Source organism: Uloborus diversus, chromosome 3 (genome assembly GCF_026930045.1).
Source record: "Uloborus diversus isolate 005 chromosome 3, Udiv.v.3.1, whole genome shotgun sequence".
Classification (NCBI taxonomy): Eukaryota; Metazoa; Arthropoda; class Arachnida; order Araneae; family Uloboridae; genus Uloborus; species Uloborus diversus.
This window is the reverse complement of record NC_072733.1, coordinates 13,284,669-13,312,584: the sequence shown is the minus strand read 5'-3', so window position 1 is coordinate 13,312,584 and position 27,916 is coordinate 13,284,669. Positions and strand designations below refer to the sequence as shown.

Genomic DNA, 27,916 nt, shown 5'->3' with positions numbered 1-27,916 from the left:
GCATCCCACACGATTAGTTTCGATTCCAGCCTACGAAATCCGTAGCAATGACGAAATTGTAGTCTCTGGAAAAATGAAACACATCTGTCGGGTATGCTTCGTGTAGGTTTTGCTATAGGTGCGTTAGCCTATAGTCTCACACTATAGGAAATGTTCATTTGCAAGTATATAATACGCGAAACAAAATCAAATAATACTAAGCTTCGTTTGCATGTGCTAAGTTACAAAATTGGAGAAATGGCAAGAAGTCTGATTTCGGTTCATCTTGGTTCAAGCTAAAATAACTTTTGTCTTTTTAAATTACGGGTTGGACCATCTCAAATGTCGTTGCTAGAAATAGCATTGGGAAATTACTTTCCTAAATTGCTTTTAAGAGTCATTACATGTTTAACTAAAACCGCCAATTGTGTTATGCTTTTTTAATATTACCACGCATTATGATCTCCCGCATCAAATTTTAATTTGAAACAAATTCTCTCTCTTTTTTTTTTGATTACAAAAAAGCCGCTAGAACAATTACCGTGTTTGTCCACTGTGTTAATTCATATAACCAAATTTTTACCAAATAAAGTTCGAGTATGAACAGTCTGCTCATTAACGGGTATTTATGTTCTCCTGTTTCTGTTTTATTTTTCAGATTGATACTTCGTTCATTTTATGTTTATAGAGCAAATTTTCACGGAATAAATAAACCTTGCTTCGCCCGTGTCACTAATCTATTTAATGCTGCGTCTTCCCACGTTGTGCGGTATATTTTTTGTATTTTTGCGTGCGATGGCCCAAACTTCTGCCGATGTTCTGCGAAATTGAAAACGCGCAATTCCATTTGACATCAAAAGACTTTCTATTTATCCTTATATATTATTTCTGTAACCTGTTTTTTGTTTCTACGCGAGATTTTCCTCAATTCTTGACCGATTTCTTTGATTTACACCTTATTTTAAAGCTAATCGGGCAAGCTACTGACAAAAAATAGACCCACGGTTTAAAAATTGTTTTTTTCGCGCAAAAAAACCTGTTTTAAAGAACCAGAATGAGGTTTTCGGTTAAATTTATAACTTTAACTTGCACTGTGACCGACAGAGCTGAATAGCTTGATCGGCAGAGCGTTCGACTGGTAACCAGGAGAATCCGTGTTTGGGCCCACGTCCTGACAATCTGCATCAAAAAAAATAGCAAAATATCGGCATTACATGAACACTTAATAATAATGATCAACAAATATGAGGGAGTAGAATAAATGAAATGAAAACGCTCCTTGCTGTTATATGTAAACTTGATGCAATATTAAGCTGCATTGATTATCAATTATAAGGCTTTTTTTTTAAAGCTTTGACTCCGGTAAGAAAATTAAAGCATAATAATAGCGAAAATTTAGGTATCAGGTTTAAGATTTCATACTACAATGGAATTGTTCTTTGCTCAGAAAAATATTATAATCGTATATTGAAATATTGATTCTTCCAATGAGTTTTTGACTCTTTGTACAAATAAAAAAATTACTACGTCCATCTGAAGGGTAATATATATATATATATATATATATATATATATATATATATATATATATATATATATCTTCTTTTTGCAAAAAAACAAATACCCTGTCTCATTTTTACTACATTCGAAAAGTTATGCTTAAAAAAGCACTTAGTTCAAAGTCTTTTGTATTTTAACCGTGCTGTTAAATGATGAACACGTGCTGCCATCTAAACCATAACGCTTCAAGCAGCCTGCGATAACAAATTGTAAAAATTTTCAAAAATAAAAACCCTTCCCTTCAATATCTTATCTTATATATTATTTCTGTGGATTATTTTTCTGTCAGTATGCCAGATCCTTCTTATCTCTTGAAGAAATACCCCTCTCCCATTTTAAAGTTATCGGGCCGGCAAATGACGAAAATAGACTTACGGTCTAAAAATCAAGTTTTCGGAAACGGCCCTTGCTATTGCAAAACCTTGATGCAGTCTGTTGTTCTTATGCAAATTTTTTTAAAGCAAAGTTCTAATACAATTTTCCAATTGTTTGTGTCGCTTTCAGCAAGAACAAAAAATTAATTAACCTGTGTGTGTGTGTGTGTGTTTTTTAAGCAAAGCTTAAAAGCACTGAACTTAGTTGTTCGGTTAAATTAAAAAGCTTTTTTCGGTAGAGCGTTCGGCTATAAGCTATCTGAACTTCGGGCAAGCTCGGGCTGTCCGACATAATAGCAAATTTACATTAATATTACACATTACATGTACTCATAACATACAACAGATAACACACGTAAATAATAAACGCGGTGGGAATGCTACTTGGTGTTTCGATTCCTTTATGCAGGCTACAGTTATCATTCAGGTAAGTTGACTGTTAATCGAAGGGTGTTCCTCCTTTTTTTTTAAAGCTTTGACTCCATCCAGACCACTAAGCATAATGTAAGCATAAAAAAGTATTAGATATACCTCAAGGGAATCCTTTTTGCGTAGAAAAACATTTTCATTGTATGCTGAAATGTAGATTTTTCTAACAGCGGTGTTCGAACTTTTGTACAAATGAAAAAATACTACGCTAAATTAAAACTTCGAGTTTCACCCAGTAACCTTTAATTATTTAATCGAATACGGTATAAAATATTAAAATTATTATCAACTTCATTAGTAAAAAATCATTTTCTATTCCTCTGCTTTCGGCTGAAAAAAAAACAAAACATTTTGTCTACGTGCGAAAAATTACACTTAAAAAACGGACTCAGTTCAACTGGTTTTGGTTTTGAATTTTAAATATTCGATTAAAAGAAAAACATGTGCAGGCATTTAATCCATAACAGTTAAAGCAGCCTACTATGAGAAATTGTTCAATATTCAAAAATAAAAACACTTATTTTTAATTAAATTTATTACTTCTCCAGAATGTTTGTTTCAATCGCTGCGTGAGAGCTTCATCATTCTTTAATCAATTTCCATGTTTTACGAATAATTTTAAATCGTATCATGCTGGCTAAAGACAAAACATGGACGCATGATCTTATTTTTTTTTTCCAGCAAAAAGCTTTTTTGCTTTTTTTTATTACGCATTCCTTGAATGAATAGCATTCGAAAAGGAAGACGCAACTGCTTGGTTTGTTGAAGTGTCGTGCTGTTAATCAAAATGGCGCCTTTTCAAATCCGTGCCAATAGATATCTCTTTAATGTTTCTTTTTTTTTCCGTCAAATGCTCACGTGGGCAGGACTGTATTTGCCACAATCTGTTTTTTCGCATGCAAAATTACTGATTTTTAACGAGTCACTCAGTCACACTTTTAATGATATTTATATTTGCATTGAAAATACGTACAACCAAAAGGTGAGCGATGATCAAATTATACACAAGCTTGTATTTAACGAGGTTTTGTTACTGATGTCATCAAATTACATGCCTTCTTTTGTGAGCTTACTTTTTTCCGTTTACTTTTTTCGATTTTTCTTCATAATATTCTTTCTTTGAAATTTTTAAAGAGCGAAATGCCTTATGAAACGATTCGAAGTAGAGTGCGGAGTTCCGCACGGGTCGACTAGTTCCAAAATAAACCTGTAACATAGTTGCAATACATTTATCAAACAGATTCACATTATGATTCTAGGGGTATAAGGTTTGATATTTACATTTCTTTGAGGCTAATTTGCTGAATGATTATATAAGCAATCCAATAGGTTTATATTAGAAAAGGCAAAAAGTTCCATTAATTTTAATTTGTATTTATTTGATTTACTAAACAACGATCTATACGATGGACCAATCAAACCCGGTCCGTCATTCTTAATCCTGATAAACAAAAATCTGTAAATATTTTAACTTTTTTTTCAAAAAAAAAAAAAAGTTCTCGACCGTAAATCGCTTTTTGGCGCAACATTATCGGCCCAAAAAGTATCGAATTACGGAAAAAAGAGAGAATTTCAAAAAATCATGAATTGAACTGGATAATCTCGATCTTTTCTTTGTACACATTCCGTTACTTGATAAGCCGTGACCTTGAAAGAAGTGTTTTCAATGTGGTGACGGTCCCTAAAACGTTTTTCGTTAATAACTCCTGTTCTACTGCACGGAATGCAGTGAAATTTCGTGCCCTGACTGTATTTTGCGGTCTAAACATAACTATGTAGCAAAAGATAGGGATTCCCATTTGAAAATCAAGAGTTGGTTCTCGTTTTGCTTTGTATATGGTCCCTTATCAAAATTTTACCTACGTAGTTTAAAGAAGACTTTAAACCAAGTCGGATGACACCTTTCTTTCCTTTCTAGCATGTATAATGGCCGAATAATTAAAAGTGTTTCGTTTTTTTTTCTATGACTGTACATGAAGTGGTTTTCTAAAAGTATTCTTTTTGCCTACTGTATATTTTATACTGTGTTTATCTCCATTAACTACACTGTAGAAACGATTCAGAAACGTTCATGGAAAATAATGGGCAGCTGATGTGCCTAAATTCTTCCAGTAACATATCTTACAAAAACCAAAAACGTTTTCTGCTAAAATTCAGTAACCTTACTGAAGTTATCCTGGAAGGTTCCTAAAATATTCAGAGCTCTTCCCGTTTAAAACCAGTCGTGTCTCTGGAATCTTTGATTAAACTTAGGTGGTATACTATACTAGTTTGGCACCTTACAGCGTTTCGAGGAAATCTCCAAAAGCAGTATTGCAACAATGGTCAAAGCTAAGACAGAATTGCAAGTAAGTTTTAAGAATTTTACTCACCTGCAATTCTTGCAAAGTTACGTAGTGCATAGACTGATTTACGTCCTTTGGACGCCTTATCAGTCTGGACGGAACGCAATCGAACTGAAGAGGATAGATACACTTTATAAATACGCTCAGGTTATTGTTAAACTAGGAGCTAACAATATTTTTTACAACAGTGAGAAGTCTACATTCGTGCGACTTGTAGCAATTCAGGAAACTTTTCGACAAGTATACTTGATTTTTCCAGAAAGTGGGCAAAAACCATAGAACTTCCGAAACGTTACACGGAAATACTTACTAACGTTTCAGAATTTGTTTACAGTGGTTCCCTTTGAAAGGTTCCCTTTTTTTACTAGGCTATGAAGATTTTTTATTTGGTAATGCATGTTCTTAAAAATCCCTACCTCTATGTCTTTCAATTTTGTATTGCACCTCTTAATTTCTCCTATCATCGACATCATCATCAAAGACGAGGCTAAAAGCCTATTCCGACTTCTTGGTCTAACCACCGTTTTCTATATGCACAATCAAAAGAGGTAAAGATAAATTACTTTTCTACACAATTACCATGCCACTTGTTTTAGCGGTACAGCAAAGCATCGAAGCCGGATAGGAAGAAATCATCGTCAAGATTGTGAAACCAACGTGAAGACGGCTTGCTGAACGGCAGCAACTGTTCCGAAATTCTGACCTTCTGAGTATATCTTTAAATATCCAAAGAAATTGAAATCACATGATTAGAGGTCGGGACTGTAAGAAATAAAATTCAGTACCTTACAAATCGCGCGTAGTTTCTGCCGATAGCGTATAGTTGTGCAACAACAAAATGTCTGCTGCAAGAAGTCCTGATCGTTTACGGCGAATTGCCTTTCATAATTCACTCAGCCTGACTTAATAATGGGCAGCATTTCCGCTTGACCATGGTTCCGTCAACGCCAGCCATCTTCTGACATTTCATCCTATTAAAGGACCCCCAGATCTATTTATCTGCACCTTTTGAAAACGGATCATCTTTGATAACGTCAGCCTGATTTGTATTTATTCATATAGAATCTGCACACCGGTAAGAGCTCTTGTTTCCTTACTTTCTGATACACCTTTGTAGCTTAAATTGATTCGAAAATCAATTCATGTTTTTCTAAAACCTGCATCACCAGATAATGAATTTGTCTATTTGTTCTTGCCTGGTCATTTTTTCGCATTTACTCTATCTATTTCAGTGTGGCATCCGATCGTGCATTCCTATGATTATCTCTCTCTCTTTTTTCTTTTTTTTTTTGTGCTTACTGCTTTCTTTTTAAACTTACATAAAATTTCAAATCATCTTTGAAGATAGTTACTAGATTTCACTTTAGTATTTCTTATTTTAAAAAATCTTTAGGCGGATAAAGATGCTGCACTAGAAGGAGTTGGCGGGACATGTAGTTGGCAATGACCCATATTAATATCCGTTAAATTTTCTACGGAAGAAGCTGTTATTTCAAGTATTTACTTCAAACGTTATTTCATTAACGGATTATTATAGCATAAAACCTCGTATTATCCAAATGACACTAATATAGTGCAGGAGTTGAAGCTAACTTTGCAATTATGAGGTAATTTAGTAGATTTCCTGATTGAACAAACATTATTGCTTCTATGCTCATAGTATTGAGCCATTTTAACTTAGGAATATTTTTTTTTCAACTCTTAGTAGCATTAACTAATATCTAAGAAAAATAAAATTAATTTTTTAATACAAAACTGAAATTATGTTTTATAATAATGTTTTGTTTTTCCTTTTTCTTTCAATGACTCTTTTTTCAAAGTTTTCATAATTTGAGTACTCCGAATTTGATACATCTTTTTATTCGGAGAAAAAAAAAACAAATCTAATCGAGAAAAGTTGTTGATACAAAGATTAATTTATATTCATTTGAAACTGCTTAATACCCCGAAATACGAATATGCAACTTTTACTTCCTTATTTTAATATTTAAAAAATATATTTTTAGTTTTCAAAAGTCAACTATTTAATTCGCATGCATTAGATAGGTAATTTAAAAGAGTGGGCAGAATATTTAAAAAAAAAGGCCGAAATGCGAATAGATTAACTAATAATTTAAAAATGGTTGTTTCTTTTGATTTTTTATATTATTTATTTCATATGAATATTTAATTCATATGCAACGGAAAACATTGTTTATTGAAAGAGAAACCTAAAAAAAGTTTAGTGTCTCTCCTTAAAACTAACCAAAATTTGAAAGAGAAAAATCGAATCTTGGAGAAACAATTTGAAATTTAAGTATTGAATAATATAAAATAAACTTATCTTATAAAAGTTTTAAGACTCACCTGGGGCAGATATCACAGCCTTGTTGCATAAAAGCTCCGAGAGAGAACCACAAGCTGTTATACAGGGAAAAATCATTTGAAGCATTGGGGCCCATAAATTGCTCCTCATACTTCCATTCCAACGGCGAGAACCTACTCACCAAGAATAAGACAACAGAAACACCAACATAGGCGAATATGATGCACATCCATATCTCTTCAGACAATGGATTCATGAAAGAGAAGACGCCAGGCTTCTTTTTCATTGGCTTCTTGATCATAATACTGATCCCCAGGGACATGAAAGGTTTGGTGAAGTCAATAACCCTTTCCCGCGCTGAGGTTATGGTCAACGGGGCTATGGCAATATCGGCTTCCTGAAAGGAAAGAACAAAAGGAGGCAATTGTCAATAGCCGCTGCCAAACATGAGAGCGTTTTTTTTTTTTTTTCTCGAAACTATTTCTCGTATTTTTCTGAAATGGAATTTCTGTTGCTGGATAAAATTATATTTTAGTATTAACAATGTTCTTACTTTACCAGTTTTTAGGAGAGTCAAATATTTTTACTCTTTCAACGAAGCATTTTGCAAATAGTAAACACATTAAACAAGTTTTTTTTTCTGATTCATAAGAGCAAGAAATAATATAAGCCTGATTTCTCTTACAGTTATGGTCTACTAAGCTGAGCAGTGGAAGTATATCTCGAAAATTAAAACACGAAACGAAGCCATTGTCTACACAAAAGATAAAAAATAATACAGATTATTTTTTAATAGAACTCATTTTTTGTATTTTTTTAGATGTGTATTTCTATTAAAGATAAAAGTGCTTCAATAGCATACGCAATGTGCTTGGTTTACCTGCTTTACTGATAGAGTAAATTTGCCATCTCCCCTCCCCCAAGCTTTTTGGCCTTTAAGTAGCATATGTTACGACAAATTAATCCAAAAGGTTATCTAGCACCACTAATTAAATCTAGACATGGTAATTAAGCCTTAATACATGAATTTCGTTTTTCGTTTAAAAAGTTTTAAAAAAATTGACTGCCTCAAGAATTGAAAATTGTTATCATGTATTTCCACCTCCTATGTACCTTCTAAAAGAGGTAATAAAAGGTTAAAAACCTAGTATACCTCGTACCTCGTATTAGCATTTAGAGATTAATAAATTGTATAAAAGGAAAATATCACAGATTAAGCATTCTTTTTGCAAAATACCTATTTAATAAATGTAAAGTTGATTTTTCAAGCCATCAAACAAGCGTCGCTATTGTTTTTTTTCTTCGCCCAAGAACACATTTTGTGTTTGCCTCTAGGTTCGTCGAGGGCAATGTACCTACATTTTCCCCTTCATAAAAACATTTTTGGCAAATAAGATACTCTGCATCAACGTTTTTACTCCAATGTTGATAGCGGCCGAAAATAGGAACATTATATCCTCCAATATGGTGGCGTATAATGAACCTAAGCGAGCTAAAACGCTCTGGTCATTTAGTTTACAACTTACCCTAAACGAATATGTCAAATACATCTAAATAAATGTATTTTAGTTAATCCAAAAGAATATTTACAAACAGTGTTACGATCAATCAAGTTTTAAAAATTCAGAATAGATACATCACAACCAGAAATAATATCCAAAATGGCGACACCTAGTGTCAGACCAAAGGAACTTTGGGAGACGAAATTGGGCACAGGGACCAAATATGGCTACTTTCCCCATGTAATTTTTTTTTTTTTTCAAAAACTTATAGAAGACATTTTTAAATCAACAAGTAGGAGAATGTGGGGCAAAGTGAAAAAGCGGGACAAAGTGAAAGAGTGAAATATATAACTTGGGTTTAGCGCCCTCTATCTAGTAATATTTTAACAATAATTTCACATGTAGTCTATTCCAGTCAGGAAAAAAATACCGCCATTGATTAAAGCATTTCATAATACAGGCAATTTTCAAAAATCGATACTTTTATTGTAATATTTGTTGTAAGTCAAAAATTATTTTTAATGTTATAAAATTATAAAGTTCTTGTTATTAACATTTTAAATATTAATTGAGACCTTCTAATATGCGGTGCAATATTTATTTAGTTAATATTAAGCTTATTTGTTGTTTAAATATTTTGCTAAAGTAGTCGTGTATATGTGGGGCAAAGTGGATGGTTCAAAGTTAGTCGTTTACTCATTCAATCATTTACTCAAATACTTACTTATTCATTTATCAACTAACTCATTTACATTCCTTCATTTAGTAGTCCATATATTTATTCATTCATTCACTTATTTTGTTATTCATTCACACTTTTACTCACTCATTTAAGTTTCCTTATAAATGAATTAATTAATTAAATTAATTATCCGTTTATTATTCCATTTTCTTTTCATTTATTCATTTAAAATTTTATTTACAGATTCATTTGTTTAAAAAATTATTTTTATAATCAAAAAGAAAATATTTCATTGAAAAATATTTAATTTTTCATTTTGCCCCACGAAAAAAAAAAGTGAAAATTTTCCACTTTTTTTAAAAGCTTAAAATCATTGCCAAAAAAAAAATAATAATAATGTTTCAAAGAAAGTTTTGTTGTACAATACAATGTTCTTTCTTTTTGTACTGTTATTTTCAAAACAAATGTCCAATTTGTCCATTTTGAAAAAGTTTAGTCATCTTAGCCATTTCACTTTGCCCCACATTCCCCTACCATGTTTTTTAACTAAGAAAAAATTAAAGGGTCTTCAGTTTACGGTATATAATATAGAATATTTTAGAGCTAAGTGAATCAGGTTTATCTTCTATCGACTATAATTCATTTTCTTCATTTTAAAGTAATTGCAATAAGTAAAAGATAACTTTAAAGGTATATTTTACTTATTGCAATTACTTATTGTAATATAAAGATGGGTTCGTTGTCAATCAATGCTAATGAAACCATATAGTATATTAAGTTTTGAATCCATTATAAAAGCACTTATGGATATTAGTTAATGGAATAAAGTGCTTCTTCTAAAAATTTTCATGATAACAGATATGAACTTTAAATGGGCTGTAAGAAGGGTGACTACTGACTCTTATAATTTTACGAATTAACCATTTTTAGGTGAAAAATCTATTGAATATCCATGAACGAATTAATCTAAACTGCAGCATATTATGACGCAGGTGAAACTTAACAAATGATTCGAGCCATCGTTTAAGATCTTCTAATAATCAGAAATTAGTTTACCCTTCTTACTCGCTCACTACAGTTTAGAAACGAAGTTCATTTATTTGATGGATTCGGCCTTTGGGAAATCAAGTCTTCCATCGAATTAAGTACAGTAAAACATAAATTTCTAATTTCCTTCTAAAAGTATTACTCGGTTCTTGTATGGAAGCAACGAAGTTAGCAAATTATCTTTATCTAAAATAGATAATTACAGTTCCGTGAGAAAACAGACATGGAAATGCTACGTAACAGACAGTCGGGACAGAATTAGTCAATTTGAATAAGATGTGCTTCAGAATGAGTGCTTTGCGCTGTTAAGAGCAGTAATAATACAGATTGATTCGGTTATAAGGATTTGATGGCCGCTCACACATATTTTAAAACTGCTTTCATATTCATCGTAAAAGGGGTTATTTTTATACTCTCCCGAATAGCTTCTGAAATTGCAGGGCGTGATTCACTCGGGTGGGAAATTAATGAGAAAAGAGTTGACAAGGATAAAATCTATTTAGAAATTGATTTTTAAAAATAGGCAGATAGCTAGTTCATGTGTCGTTAATATGAATTGCTCACCCATTTAATTAGGAAATTTTCTGAAAATTAAGATATTGCAGAGGGACTGTTAATCATGTATACATGTATAGATATGTCTACTCCTATCGCCCATCCTTCTTTCATGCCAGAGTTTTTTTTTTTTTTCAAAATATTTTGGGTTTTCAATATACATTTTGAATTCTTGAGATTTTGTTTGAACTTCTTGAATTATCCGTGTTTATTAAACGATATATTAAATATTTCATTGTTAAAACATAATATTTTCACTAAGCTTTCGGGCTAAACAGTATAGAATGGAGGATTCTTTCATGCACTTTACAAAAAGATTGCACTGGGGAGAAACAGAAATAAAAAAAATCTACTCTGCTCTTGCCCTAAATGTAGATTTTCTTGTACTACGTGTATAACTATCAAAAATTTTTCTTATTTTTTTCAGGGGACTATTTGGCTCCTTTTTTAATAAATTTGTTACAAAGAAAAAATTATTGAAAGATCAGATTTAGTATTTATTTTTATATTTCCTTACATTTTAGTATTTAAGAACAATAATATTCCTGCAACAATATAAACAATTGCAGAAAAATGTGAAAATTTACGGTTCTGTAAAACGATATCTGCCATGGCTGCATTCCATCAATACACTGTAAAAAAATTCCGAAACGTTACTGGTTATCTCCGTGGAACGTTTCGGGATTTCAGAGGTTTTCACCTATTTCCCCGCAAAATCAAATATCTTCGCAAAAAAGTTTCCTGAGTTGCTAAAAGATGCACGAATGCAGACATTTCACTGGTGTGAACGATATTTTTTGCTACCAGTTTAAAGAATGACTAAGCATGTTTATAAGGTGTATCGGCTTCAATTTTACCACGGCCCGTCCAGATTGACTGAACTCCCAATGGGAGCAAATAAGTCACTGGATAGCTGCAGCCTTGCGAGGCAGGAATTGCAGGTAAGAAATATGGTTGGTTCTTGCTTGCAATTATTCGCGTAGCTGTGGTCGCGGTAATGCTTCTGGACCTTTCTTGGTAAACCAGGAAGGTTCTAATCAAATACATTAAACCTATGTAATTTTTGTAGAAGGTTCACGACTGGCTTTAACAGGGGATATTTCCCAGCATTTCAGGAAGGTTACTCACTTGTATCGGAAAACGTTCCTGGTTTTTGTAAGAAATGTTACTGGTTGAAATTGGGCACATCAGCTGCCTATTATTTTCCAGGAACGTTTCTGAATCGTTTTTACAGTGTAGCTAGTTCATGTATCATGAATATGAATTGTTGACTCATTTAATTAGGAAAATGTCTTCAAGTTAAGGTATTGAAAATTAAGTGTAATATTTGCTGGTAGATAGATACATGTACTCTTTTCATCAGTTATTTCTATTTCGATTAGCCCTTGTTTTACATAAAATGATGTCACATATTGTAGGGTGAATATTTTTCAATTCTGTAAAGTGTTGATATTTTACGTCAAAGTATACCATCAATAGTCAAATCATATATCAGTAATGTGATTCGCTCACCCAATTAAATAGGAAATTTTTAGCAAATTTAGATGTTACAGATGACATGTTATTGATACATGTTACGTATTTAGATGTATGCACTTCTTCCATCCGTACACCGTCCTTTATTCTTTCTAATTTTATGCAAATATGATGTCACATTTTGTTACATTTCGTCAATAACTTTAGTTTTATTGCCTTCTGCAAATTTAAATATTTTGAATAAAGTATTACTATTACAAAGGACGATCCTTTTTTCAATTCTCAAACTACCCTAAACCAATCTTCAAAACCAATAACAGAACATATTTCCTGAGAATTTGATGAAACTTAGACTGAAACCATTAACATTTTCACGTTTCTGTTGCTGGAAGTTTTTACGGTAAAACTCTTGTACAATATTAAATCATTGTATTGTTTTGTTTTGATTTTTTATGTTTCTTACTCTTTTATTCCAGACTGAGTTGTATCCAATTGTAGTTTTTAAGTTTCCTACCAGGAATCAACACAAATGGTGTAATAATAGCAATAAAAAAAACTATGTCACAGTGGAAAGAGCCGAGCGAAAATATCTGAAAGCATAAGTTTTTTGCCCACGTATATTTGATTATCAAAAATATTTTCACCTAAGGACTGAATAAAGGGACTGAAGATAAGGACTGAAGATAATGAATGAATAAACTAACTGATGATGAAACAGTAAACGAATAAATAAGTGAATTTATTAATTAATATATAAGAAAAAATAAAAGAGTCAAAAAAATACAGAATTATAACAAGAAAATGACTGAATAAATAAGTGAATTAATAAGTGAAGTAAAGTGTATGAAATAATGAATTCGTAAGTAATTTAATACATTAATAAATAATTAAACGAAATGAACTCTTTCACTTTGCCCAGCGTGCATTTAACAAATTGTATTAAACATTTAAAATTAAAACATGCCCAATATTCAATAAAACAGTACTGCACTGGTCATTATTAGCTCTCAAATAATATTTAAAATGTTTATAAAAGCTTTATCATTTTATAATAAGAAAAGTTATATTTCTTAAACCACACACACACACACAAATATATATATATATATATATATATATATATATATATAGTATATATATATATATATACTATATATATATATATATATATATATATATATATATATATATATATATATATATATATATATATATATATATATATATATATATATATATATATATCTATAATATAGTATATATCTATATATAATATATATATATATATAATATATATATAATATATATATATATATATATATATATATAGATATATATATATATAGATATATATATATATATATATATATATAGATATATATATATATATATATATATATATATATATATATATATATATATATATATATCTATATATATATATATCTATATATATATATCTATATATATATATATCTATATATATATATATATATATATATATATATATATATATATATATATATATATATATATATATATATATATATATATATATATATATATATATATATATATATATATATATATATATATATATATATATATATATATATATATATATATATATATATATATATATATATATACAGGGTGTCCCAAAAGGTCGTTTACAAACTTAACATGCTGGTCTGCCATATCATGATGAACAAGATTTACATAGTAACATACGTTCGCAAGCCCAATGCTGGCGCACTACGCACACCAAGTCAGGCACTAACGAATGCAGAACATGTCGCATATTTATTACACAAAGACGATTTTACACAACATTTTAGTTTTCAAGGAAGGCTTATAGCTGTTGTTGAAATTTGCTGCCTTTAACTGTCAGACACCGTCGCAACGAACGAAGTACCGACCGTCGTAATAACGATCCATTCTGACAAGATTTCTCTGATCACTGCGTTGTCGTTGCAACGTGATTATGAGAGGTGGCAGGACTCAAATTTTAGCAACTGCTTTAAGCTTTCCTAAAAGACTAAAATGTTGTATAAAACCGTCTTTGTATAATAGATATGTGACATGTTGTGCATCCGTTAGTGTCTGACTTTGTGTGCATGGAGTGCGCCAGCATTGCGTTTGCGAACACATGTTCCTATGTAACTCTTGTTCATCATGATATGACAGACCAGCATGTTAAGTTTGTAAACGACCTTTTGAGACACCCTGTATATATATATAACATCAAATTTTGAAAATGACTCGTAAAATTATGTACTTTAATCATTAGAGCATTGCAGTATTTTTTTTTCTTACAGAAATCACTGGTACGTTTACGAGCATTGTTTAAAATTTGTTAGTCAGGTGGCGCTGCAAACCGAAATTATTATACTATTTCACTTTACCCCACATCCCCCTCGTTTTAGATTAAATCTTGGTTTTAATAACTCACTTCACTGCTTTTTAAGAGTAGCCAGTTTCTCTGGACTCTCTAGCTAGGATTTTAAACAAATTGAACAAATAAAAGGGAGGGACCTACATTTTAATAGCTCAAGGATAATCAGTTATTGTAGACTAAGACTTAATTTAAGTAAAGTAATACTCGGATTTAGTTTCTGAAAAAAGAAAGGGTTGGGAACTTTCTGCTTTACTAATTACATTATCAATTTTGGTCATTTTCCTCAGTAATTAAAATCAATAAAATGTATTCAATGTGCAAACGTTTGAATGCAATACATAGCCAAGAGTAGTATAAACATAGCCTCCATACGAATAGCAAGTAGTGGTAGCTAAAACGAACACAATGCTGCACTTACTCTGATGAATTGAAACGTAATTATTCGAAACTTTATCGGATTTAAACGGAAAGTATTCCAAACATTTTGACTCACAATATAAAGACTTTTCAATTTGAATCTTCATCACTAAATTGCATACTCTTAAAGCATTTCAATTTGGAAGTCATTTAAACAAACTTTGTTGCTCGAGATTACATAAATTGCGTGAATTCATTTGAGAAGTTAAATTTATTTTCAGCTAATATAATTAGTAATTTAAATTATGTATTTAATGTTGAACATGTTTATATGTCTCATTTTGAATGAATAAAAAAGAAAAATAATACAAATGATGCTGCGACTGTAGTTTTAGGGGAGAGTGGCACATTGTGTTTTCTTTTTTCCTTCTAATATTTATTGGTTATTGATAGAAAATTTTTACCTGGTGATATTTTAAACTTGAAATTATTGGACAGGTTTCAATCTTTATATCTATTGTAGGAAAAAAAAAATATTTCGTGAACTTTTAATCTGTCTCCTGCCTGGTGTCTGGTTCTGCACTTTGAAAAATTGATAATATATCTATCTCTCATTTGGAAGACAGTTAAACAGAAGAAATTTTAACACTATCCATTTAATGATCACTCAAAATGTAGAATATTGCACCATAATTTAGGACGGATGGCTCGCGTAAACTCCCCCTTCCAATACAAAGGTCCATTCTTATAAAATAAACATGGGACAAGGCTGTTTTATTTATTTATTTTTTTTTTTTTTGGAATTTTCAATTTTTTATTTTCGTGTAACCAATCCACATTTTAAAAAATTAAATTTTTAGTTAATCGTTACTTTTTAGTTTTGAAAAGTGAAATGGCAAGGACCCTTTAGTGAGGGGGCAGTTGCCCCCCTTGCCCCTTCGTACGAGCCACCTATGCAATTGTCCATACAAGCGCATGTGGAAGTTACCACGTAAAAGCGGTAAAACTGTATAATAATGAGACAAACGTATGCTCCAGTGGCGGCTCGTGCCTTAATTTAGTGGGTGGGCACGCAGTTATGTTTATGGGTCACTCTTCAAAAAGTGTAACTTTTCTGTCACACGGCTTTTACAGTAAAAACTTTAGGGAACAATTCATTTAACGATGATTTTTATTGTCATCAAAAATATATCTATTTAAACCTGACAACAATTTCTTATTTTTTTTTTTTTTAGAAAATTTTTGGTTTACAACCTTCGTGGCGTCTCATACACCTTGTGTGACTGTTTTTGTTGCTTAATAACTTGTTTAATTAAAAGCAGTGATGTTCCCATCAATTTTCCTGAGGGTATACTCCCAGTAATCTACTAAGCACAATTTGTGTAACGTGAACATATACATAGTATGTCATAATATGAAAATTTATGATTTTTATTTTTGTTATTTATGAGTAAAATAATTGGAACTTAGCTGGGCCATTGTTTATGGTTATTTCTAGAAGATAACACTTTCTTGTAAGAATAAAAAAAAAAAAAAAGAAAACAAAAGGTTTTGAAATTGAAAAATATTTGAGTTCAAAAGTTACGTTTTCTGGAGAATGACTGTTATATGTTTACACAGATAAAATGATGAAAACAATGGTTGGTAAACTAATGCTGAGGAACATAAAATGATACTTAAATCAGTTAATATAAACTTCAGATACCCCTACAAAATTATACCACTTGATTTAATACTCCCAAACCTGTTTTTGTGCGGTGGATAAGAACCTCATAAAAACAAATTGTTCGTTTTAAAGATAACTTCGTTCATTTTAAAAAACATTTTATCTGTTTCATAAATAATTTCGTCAATTGAGTCCCAATCTGATTGAAATTTTCATATATCGCGGGGGGAAAAAAAATCACACAAAAAAATTGTACAAAAAGAAAGACCGCACAAAAACAGGTTTGTGTGTACATAGATTATACAGGGTGTTCCGTTTTAACCAACAAGACCTTCTTTTTTGCAACTGTTTGTCCAAGATGCATACTTCTAATTGCAAAAATGTTCAAAATCAGGTGCAAAGTTAAGGAATTGAAAATTTGAAGCAAAAATAAGAATGAGTCAAATGATACAAAATTCAATTTTTTTATACGGGCCCTAGGTTCTCCAACTTATATTCAGGGAAGTCATCACCATTAAAATGTAATTCCAACACAAAAAGTTTGACATTAGTACGACCAATGTTCACCCAGATATGAAACGCAGCTTTTCGTGATTTACACCACTTCACACTCACTGTCAATAACACCTTTTGAGGGAAAATATAGCAGTTTAAAAAGGCTTAAAATTTTTGTGTGCAAAACTGGTTTTTCAAATTGATTAATGTTTTGTAGTGTTTTCGCGTATCACAGCATAAAATTTGCATTTGTTTTTGAATAGCATTAAAAAACATAAATACTTTGTTTTTTAACTTTGACAACCTATCATTCTTCTGAAAGGACGATAAGTTCCTATCTCATTTCTATCTGGTCCCTTAAAACTTTAAACTCGAATATCTCCTTGAGTTTTGGTCGCATAAATGTCAAATTGTTTCTGTTAGTAATATATTTCAATTGAGATTATTTCCCTAAATATTAGTTAGGAGACCTAGGGTCAGTATAAAAAGTTATTTTTAGTTTTTGACTTTTTTTTTTTCGCTTTAAACTTTTAGTATCTTAACTCTGCATCTGATTTTGAACATTTCTGCAATTGGAAGTATGCACCTTGAACAAACAGTTGCGAAAATGAAGGTCTTATTGGTTAAAACGGAACACCCTGCATATTTTAAATGAAACACTCGGCTTCCCTTAAGCGATCGAATTGATAATAATATTAACAGCAGTAATAATAATAATAATATGTTGTAATAAAAATATTAATCTCATCAACTGTGCCATTACCCTCCCTCCAAGAGGGGTGGCACACCGTGAAACATTAAGGAACCAGACTCTCAAAAAGAGAAAGACCCCTTACCACTAAAAACACCCCCGTGAAAAATGGTTTTGCTTGGTGAATTAAATTATTTTCAGGACAGGCATAAAAAGGTATTCAACAATATTTAAATAAAAAAAATACTTTAATTACAGTATACGCATCTTGACATAACAATTCAAGCAACCTTAAAATTAAAACATGGATAACTGACAAATAGCGTCTAAAAGGTCCGTCTGAACAACAACAAAAATAAGTAAATGAAATAAAAGAAATAAACATAATATTTCTATTGCTGCATTTTTTACTAATCGACTTTCAAATTTAACTTATGTTTTATCATCATTATTAAATAATAATTTTGAGTAAGAGTGGTTGAAAAATTAATTACGGTCACACATATACCCTTAACAAAATATTTAATCGACTAGTTATAAGGCACATTAGCTTGAAAGGATCTTAAATATTTTAATTAATGTCAAAACTATACCTATCCTATATGATAGAAAAAAAAAGCTAAGGTACGTACCAATAGAACTGCGATCTGATGAAAAAGAGTAATGTAATTTCTACAGTGTCTCTCGACCTTTTTTGACATGCGGGCCTGCAAAAGCTTTTCAAAAAAATTCACAAGGACTTGTGCTGTTTTCTTGTTAACTTGTAAAAAAAAAAAAATGTTCGCGAACCATTAAAAACTAATGAAAAAAAAATTACGAACGGCTGAAGTTTTTTCCCCCTTCCTTTTTTACAAAGTAATAATAATAATAAATGAATAAGTAAATATATAAATAAAACTCTATTAAATAACTGCTACACAAGTATTTAAATGTTAAGACAAGAAGTAACTATGGTCAAAAAAATGGACACAATTTTTAAAAAAGCTACTGAGAAATCATAGAAAATTATGAAAATTAATCTTAAAACTGACGTAAAAGATTAAGTGTTGGATAATATTATCATTAGGTATTATGGAGTTTCCTTTCTTTTCCTTTTTTTTTTATTTTTTGCGTGGACGACCAAAAAAATCTGAGGATCAGCCTTGTTTTTTTTTTTTTTTTTTTTTTTTTTTTTTTTTTGCCGGTGCGTCAGACCACCAGGCTGCTCTACTATTCGAAAAGAAAGTCCTTACACAGAAATTTTGAGAATAAGCATCTCTAACTCCAAAAACAAACAAATAACTAAAAAAATTATGCATGCGTTGTAAAACAAATGTACGGAATCTCATGAAACCGGCAATCTCCATGCCTTATATATATATATATATATATAGTAATAGCTGTTGAAGAGGAAAAAATTAATACAAAAAAAAAAAAAAAAAAAAACAGAAGCGGAACGGTATGATAAAAGGTTTTCCCTGACACATGGGCATGGGCAGCCGATTCTCTGCCCTTTTACATGTTATTCTAGTGAGCGACGTTTCTAGACTCTTCTCCGCTGACCTCGACTCTTCCCTCCAAACCGCTATAGACAACTACGATTTCGTTTGGGCTCGGCGAATTTTGCCCACCCTTGTGTTGCAATGAATTCCTTCGGGTGTTATCACCCGCCGTTTTTCGCTTTCTGATTCAGTCATTGCGATTGGCTAAGGGCAGAGGCGTGACTCTTAGTTTCGGGGGCAGCTTCACGCGAGCCCGCAGCTCCCAAAACTGCACAGCGCTAAAATTAATGGGATTTAAAAACTTTCTGGTTATGTTTAGAGATATGCGGAGAGGGGGGTGGGCTAGATGTTTGAAATCTGTTGTGCGCCTTACTTTTTACTTTTTTAAACTGAAACACAAAACGATATTTTTGTTAATAATGTATTTTATCAATTACAATTTTTTGGGTGGGCCGGGCCCACCCTGCCCATAGCGACGAGCCGCCCCTGGTATGCTCATTGTATTTTAAAAGTATTATCGGTAGAAAAATTAGTTAAACATAGCTGTTCTCTTGCATCATGAATGAATGTATATACAAAGCCTATTCAGATGTTGTTGCTGTTGTCGAATTCCATAACTGTGGGAAAGAAACGTTCCGTATTGCCTCTCAAAGAGGTTGGACTTCTAAGTTCACATTCGACAGACAACAGCACCAATAAACAACTGTCATTCGTTTGAAACAGAAGAGCTACCGAACAAATCTTGCTGCCGTACCTTCAGAAATATTTGTAAATTATGGAAACATAGAGGACTTTGAGACCATGACATATTTTAGGTGGCCAAGTTACCAATCTCTCCGAGAACTTAAATTGGTTAAAATCAATTCCATATTAATTATGATTAACGCCTTAACCTTTTTGATACTTTTTAGGTATCCATTAATGCACATATTTACATCCTTAGACGAAATGAGGTTGATTTTAATTTTTTGAAACCTTTTTTAAATTAAAAATCGGTAAAGAGAAATTCAGAACTCATTAGAATATATTTTACAATTCTTTGTGACGAGCAGAATTCCTGCATTCGTAATCAGAAAAAGTCAGCATGCCCTTTTGAAAAATTTATACATCTGATGCATTTATATCATTAAACTTCCAGCTGTTCGTCTTATTTGTTCTTTGGAGATACAATCAAAAATGCAACTTCCGAGTTAAACTTTAGAAGCGGCTTCATGTTTTGTAATTAACTTCCCAGTCTTTTCGCTGTAAAAACAACTACTTTCGGATTAGATTTATTATGAAAAATGCTTGACGCCAAGTTGATAAAAGTTTGAATTTTTTCCTCGTTCTTTTTATCTAAGCCATGTTGTATGTAAATAAGAGCTCAAAATTAATTCAATAAGAACTAAGTATTAAATTAAAATTTGATTGTAGAAGTTGCTTTATTAAACCTTTAGGCGTTGCTTTCGACTAAAACGCATTAATTTCAAGTCCTGTGCTGTTTAACCTTTTCGGTGAAATACTACATTAGCAATTCAAATTTTTCGCGGATTCTTTATCTCTATCAGATTATGTGTAAGTATATACAGGGTGTTCCGTTTTAACCTGCAAGACTTTTATTTTCGCAATCGTTATTCCTAGATGCATACTTCCAATTGCAAAAATGTTCAAAATCAGATGCAGGGTTAAAATATAGAAAGCTTGAAGCAAAAATAAAAAATGAGTCAAAACATACAAATTTAACATTTTATACGGGTCCTAGAGAAATAAGCTCTATTGAAAACTATTACTGACACAAAAAACCTGACATTTGTGCCACCAAAACTCAAAGGGATATTCCTGTTCAAAATTTTAAGGGACCATGCAAAAGATGAGATTTTAACTTATCGTCCTTTTAGCCCATTATCTAATACAATAAATTTCTCCCAATAAAATTACTTAAACGGGTGCATTATAAACTGATGTTGTAATTATATGATTGAAACTCATTCATAATTTTAGAAACAACACTATTACACAACACATTCGTTAGTTAATGACCTTAGTAAAACCAATGTAGAAAAATCCAAGTTTAGAAGCATATATCAATATTTTATAAGTTTTTCAGCTTAGCACAGTATGTAATACTGCAGATTAAACTCAATGTAATTGAGGACGATACACACAGTAGAAAACACGGTACACACATTATATAAACTGCATCAAACTCAGACAGTTGAGGTTTGTCAAGATAATTGAAATTGAATGACATCTCAAACACCAAAAATATCTCTTCAAGCAATTAATCAATGAAAATCCTAGCTACCAATACGTAATCATTTTAGTAGAAATCCATCTGAGATAAAACTGTTGTCATCAGAAAGGAATTAGGCGGAAAAGATCAACCGACGTAATCCTCAGCAAGAATAATCTTCAATCCTTTTGCAGTTGTATAGCAAAGTTGTTTATTTCTTTCAGGGAACTATTTTCTGTGACAAATAGATGTTTTATCATCAAATTCCTGGATATTGTGGTTTAGCTGACAATAAGTTTTTTTTTTAATGACTTCTAGTTGACTCTTTTAAATGAGTGGTTAAAGTAGAATATTTTTTATGTGAGGAGTGATAAATAAAAACGCAAATCATAAGCTATTTGGCTGCGGAATTATGTTTATTCGGGAAATTATTCAAAAAGTTAAAAACACTTTTGGTTGAAATAAAAAAAAAAAAAACTCTATTTGAGCGAATATAAGTCGTTGCGTGTTTGTGTGTAAATATGTAGCAATATAAATATTTCAATGTAGGATATGCTTCAATAAGTGTATCATAAGTAATCTTAATTAATGAAAACACTTCAGGTAATCAATCTAACATGCACTTCTTCATATAACAAAGTTCTATTAACCCTCCCCAAATTTAATGATTTTTTGTCGAAAGGTTAAATGCTGTAAACCTCTTAAAACACTATTTTTAACTAGCACATCCTATTTACCGTTATATTAAACACCCATGCTGTATGTATTTCTGATATTTACTTTTTTTTTTTTTTTTTTTTTACAATGATGCTAACATATAGGTGTGCTGTTTACCACTTACAACTGTAAGCCTCATTTTATGCTGTGTGGAGTAAGGAGATATTTCTTGAATTTTAAAAAAATAAATAAAAAAATAAAAAATAAAATAAAAATAAATAAAAAATAAATAAATAAAAAAAAAACATTATAAGTAAAAACGTTGTGGGCCATTCCACGGAAAACGGAAATTATATTTCGCACTTGACGCCTCATATAATTCATTGAAAGTAATACTTCAAAATGGTAACGAAAAAATTTTGTTGCTTAGCAAATTACGAACGTATGTGTTATTTCTTAATGAAAAAATTTCGTCATTACCTTATAAAAATATTACTTTTTAATAAAATATAAAAACCGTCATGTGTGGGAAAAGTGAATACTTTTTCGTGGAATGACCCATACATATTTTTTTGCCGTTTAAATTATTATTTCTCAACAAAGGAGACATGTTTCCTTCACTTTGGAAATGTTAGCTTTTAAAGCCTACAATTTGTTTCGGCATTGCTATATTAATAGAGCAAACATAATAACTAAATCATATAGCAAGTTACAAGAGGTTGCCTTTGGATGTCCCGAGAGTGACGCATGCAAATAAATTAAATTCAAAAAAAACAAAACTAATTAATAAAAATATAACTACGCCAGGACTATCTTCGCATCAAATGGAAAGACAAAAAAATGTGCTTACTTCTGTTTATTCAAAATATCAACATTTATAACAAAATGTTGGGGAGGTTATTGTGTGATTGTTGCACGTGACGGTGGAATGGACCTTATTAAATGATTTTTGCTATTAAAAATATATGCAGGTTTCAATAAATTCATAAAGATGAAGCGCTATAAATACAGCTTTGATGTTAGAACTTATTTGTTAAGATATTAATAAAGCAAAATAAATTTGTGAAAAAAAAAGACACGTAATCGGAAACATTTTAAGTTTTCGTTTTCATTTTTACTCAGTTTTGTACAGAAAATTTTCAGCAAATATCAAAATTAGATTTTACTTCATACAGTAAAATTAGCTCGTATTATGGTGATCTTTATATCATTATTCGTTCTCAATCATTGGTATTTTAATAAGGTAAATTTTAAAGAGAAACACGCGCACACATATATTGGTAACGTTTCCACACTTCGTATTCTAAGAAATACTGAGATTCTTTAGAGGTGTTACGGAAAAAAGCAAATAGTGCCTCAGAAAGGAAATGTTTTCAGACGCACTTAAAAATTGATCGCATAACGCTGGAATTTCACTTAATACTAACTGCAAAAGGACTTCTGAAAAAAGGGAAAAACTTCCTTTTCGTTTTTTTCTATATAACATATGTAATTTCCCCAGTGGAACGGCGAAGCGTGGAATGAAGAAGTTCGAAAGGGGAGGGAGATATATAACGATTTGCTCGCGTGAGGAACACCATTGCGCTTGCAGCAAAGATCTTCGAATTCCTAGATTCGGTGAATGTTCGAGATAAACCGAGATCGAAATATTTGTTTCCTCCGTTTACGGTGGATAAGTATTGATCTGTTAAACCGATGGCCGTAAAGGTGTCGGACAGTTTGTTATGATCGAGACTGCTCGCTCTACAGAGTTTGAAACTTAAACTATTAACTTTAGTTTCTCCGGGAATGGGTCTAGCCTGTTTCCAACTTAATATTTTAGTTTTAAATATTTGAAGGTATTATATAAAGAATATATATATATATATATATATATATATATATATATATATATATATATATATATATATATATATATATATATTAGGGTGTCCCAAAAAAATGAAAGTCGTTTTTTTTAAACGCATACCCTCTTATTTTTTTTCCTTTTACATCAAAACCGTTGTAAAAGAAGTTTCATGCAATTTGAAGCACGGTAACCCGTGCCGACTTGCGCCTAAAGACCTAAACACGTGTAAATAGCACGCGTATTTATAAGCAAACGAACGCTGGCGACACGATACTTTGCGAAGCTCAAAACAGCTGTAAATAGTGCACAGAAAACAAATGAAAACAGAAAAAATATGTGTTGGGGGGGGGGGGGCTTATACGTGGCAATTTGCAAACCGTCAAACGTGTCAGTACGAATACATTCCGGTCAGCGAGCGCAGTATAGTCGTTCCATAGGAAGCGAAACACGGCACTGGAATAGCAAAGTTCGAAAAAAAAAAGATATTTTTAATAGGGGAGTCGTAAAACACCAAATTACAGGTTTGAAACTGCCCTGTAACGGACAAGTTCTGTCTGTTTTGTTTTAAAAAATTCGAGAAGTAAATTTAACCATCAGTGAAAGTGCAAATGTTGATATTCGGGAATGCATCATCTTTTGGGAAAAGGCACGCATTCCCACCAAATCGTAGCCAAATTGTGTGAATAAACTTAAAAACCCATATCAAATTTGAAGAGACTTACAAAAAGAGACTTACAAGAAGTTTTCAGGCAGCGCCAACAAGAGTTTGAGAGTAATTTAAACAATTTATTCAATATTGCACATGCTGATGCACTTCGGTTAGTCAAAATAGAGGAAGATGGGATTTTCTTGCGACTCCAAAGCGAACCCGGCCGACGTGGTCACTTTAGGTGGAGTGGATAAAAAACTGGCCGACAAAGAAAAAATGGCTCAACTTTTAGCTGTCAAAGAAGAAAACAGGCGCATAAAATACGATTCTGCTTCAACATCCTCAGAATTGTATGAACCTGTACAAGAAAATTCCTCTTCGAGCTCTAGTGAAAATATTAATTCAGAAGAGTTCCCTGAAACATATAAAGCAGTAACTGGAACAAGTTTATCAGAACCTGGAACAAGTATATTAGAACCTGGAACAAGTATAACAGAACATGGAACAAGTATTCCAGACCCAGGAACAAGAATTACAGAACCTGGAACAAGTAAATATGTAATGAGGAGAAATTTTATTACTCCAAAGTCAGTTGCTGCATTGGACAGGTGTCCAAGTATACGAGATTATGTGTTAGTTCTTGAAGCTACGATTGACGCACTTGAGTGTAACATTGATGAATTTCCCATAGATATCTTCAATTCAAAGAATTCGAACCGAAAAGCGGAAGGAGCACGAGGAAAGAATAAAAATTGGTTTTCAGTACGAGGTACCACATGTAGTGAATAAACTGTTGCCTGCTTTGAGTGCTCAAAAATCAAAAGAATATCACTTATTTATAGTTATTTCACAAGGATGTAACAAACAACTCATTGCTGAGTCTAAACTGGATAATTCTACAGGAAAAGAACACACAGGCTGTTTGAAAGGCAGTTTTAGATTGGAATCTCGAAGACAAAGTTCAAAATTCTTTGTTGTGATACTACAGCTTCCAAAACAGGTAATTTAAGTGGTACTTGTGCTATTCTTGAGCAAATATTTGATAGAGAATTCCCTTTGCTTCCCGTCATCATATATATGAACTGATCTATCCCACTAAAATACAATGCTGTGGAGGAGCTGCGGAGTAGTTACGAACTGTAGCCTAACTTAGAAAATTTACTTGACTTTTACCGTGCTGAACTCACTACTATTACGGTCAGGAATGACTATCAAGAGTTGATAGAACTGCCTATCATATTTTTAGGTGGAGAAACAGAAAATGAATTTAAAATAAGACCACCGGGAGCCATGCACCAAGCTCGATGAACGGCTCGAGCGATTTACTCCCTAAAACTATTATTATTTAGTTCACAACTAAAATTAGATACGAAGGAAAATGAAACATTGTTTGATGTCTGTTTGTTTGTAGTAACAATATACGTGAAACCATGGCTTCAATGCATTTTGGCAGTCAAAGCACCCAACAAAGATTTGTGCTTTTTGAAAAAGTGTACAAAAATGTGGACCCAATTATCTCAAAAGCTGCTCTACAAAAATTCATCCAGCTTTTATGGTATGGTCAATAATATTTCATTCTTAGATGTGAAAAAGACTGTTTCAATGCTTAGAGCAGTAAATGATGCAGCTGAAAGAGCGGTAAAAATGATGCAGGATTTTCATGGCTTGCTTACAGCTGATGAGGAACAAAAACAATTTGTGTTACGTTGCGTTCAGGAGCACCGGAAGCTCTATCCTGACTGCAAAAAGCAAACATTGAAATAAAAGTATGTGCAGTAATGTTTCTTGTAGTCTAATATTGTTGTAAATATTTGCTGTAAATATATTGATGTCACGTGCAGTAAGGAATTATACAGTTAGCAATCTTTCCACTGTAGTCGCCGTACAGGAAATCAGGTCCAACTTTGACCTCAAGTCGGCACGGGTTCCCATTATTTTATTGCAATGAAACTTTTTTCTCATGTTTCTGAGGTGAAAAGGAAAAAATTTGGAGGGTATGCGTATTCGATTTCACAAATTTTTTTTTCGCCATTATATCTTGGGACACCCTAATATATATATATATATATATATATATATATAGGGTGATTATAATTAAAGTTCCACTTTCAAAACGCTGTAAAAATAAAACCACCGGTCAGAATGACCTCAAATTTCAACGGAATATTATCGAAGAAGGGGGAAAGCGGATGACAAAAGAAAAATAAATAGTTGGAATTTTTAGCAATAGATGGCGCTGCAAGTGTCAGAATATGTAAATCGAAACACCTGTTATGCGCCCAACTCATTGAAGTTGTCATAAAAACGCCAAATACCCGTTTTTTTCCTCATTTCGCATCAGAGAAGTTCACTATGAATGTCTTAATGAAAGACCTGGTCGTCCCGATCACCTGATCTTAACCCGTGTGACCTCTGCATATGGGGCTATCTGAAAGCTGTTGTCTTCAGTGCTCCGATTGCAAACTTAGCTGAGCTGAAGGCATGCATTGCGCAACACATTCTGAACGTGACCCCGAAAACATTTCAATCAGTCGTGGAACATACTGTTTCTCGATTTCAACTTGTTACAGAAAACGGGTTACATTATATTGAACATCTTTTGCGCCAGTCTCACGAAAATTAAAGACCGATTTGATTTTTACTGATGCTTTATATGCGGTTTTCGGCCTTGGAACAATTAAAAACCAATTTTTCCCATCCGATGTGATATGACCTTTCCGTGTTGGATGGGCTTACTTAACTAACAGTGTCACACCAATACCTTCATGCACGCTGAGTAGAACGGAGTTTTAACGTATAGTTTACACCTTAGGTAAAGTTTTTGATTTTTTTGTCATTTGTAGTCGACCATTATTTAAATATGTTGCTTACAGCGCCATCTATTGCTAAAAATTCCAACTATTTATTTTTCTTCTGCCATCAAGTTCCCCCCTTCTTCGATAATATTCCGCTGAAGTTTGACGTCATTCTGACTAGTGGTTTTATTTTTATAGCGTTTTGAAAGTGGAACTTTAATTATAATCACCCTGTATATTGATATTGATATTGATATTGAGTTTTTAAGTAATGATGCAAGAAAAAGGAAAAAATGCCTAATCTATCGGTCAGAAGAACTCGTGCATGTTAAATTATCCACAAAATGACAGTTGTGTCACGTTTAAAATCAGTTGCAAAGACAGAAATAAATTGGATAGACAGAAATCAATT

General features: G+C 31.9%; 1 protein-coding gene across 1 annotated transcript in view; it reads right to left on the bottom strand.

The window, feature by feature from the left end:
- LOC129218031 (glutamate receptor 1-like) overlaps positions 1-27,916 on the bottom strand; it is a 357,221-nt gene that overhangs the window by 90,845 nt on the left and 238,460 nt on the right. The window contains exon 10 of the mRNA XM_054852210.1: positions 7,034-7,389. Within this exon, the coding sequence (XP_054708185.1) occupies positions 7,034-7,389 (356 nt within the window). The remainder of the gene's footprint in view (positions 1-7,033; positions 7,390-27,916) is intronic.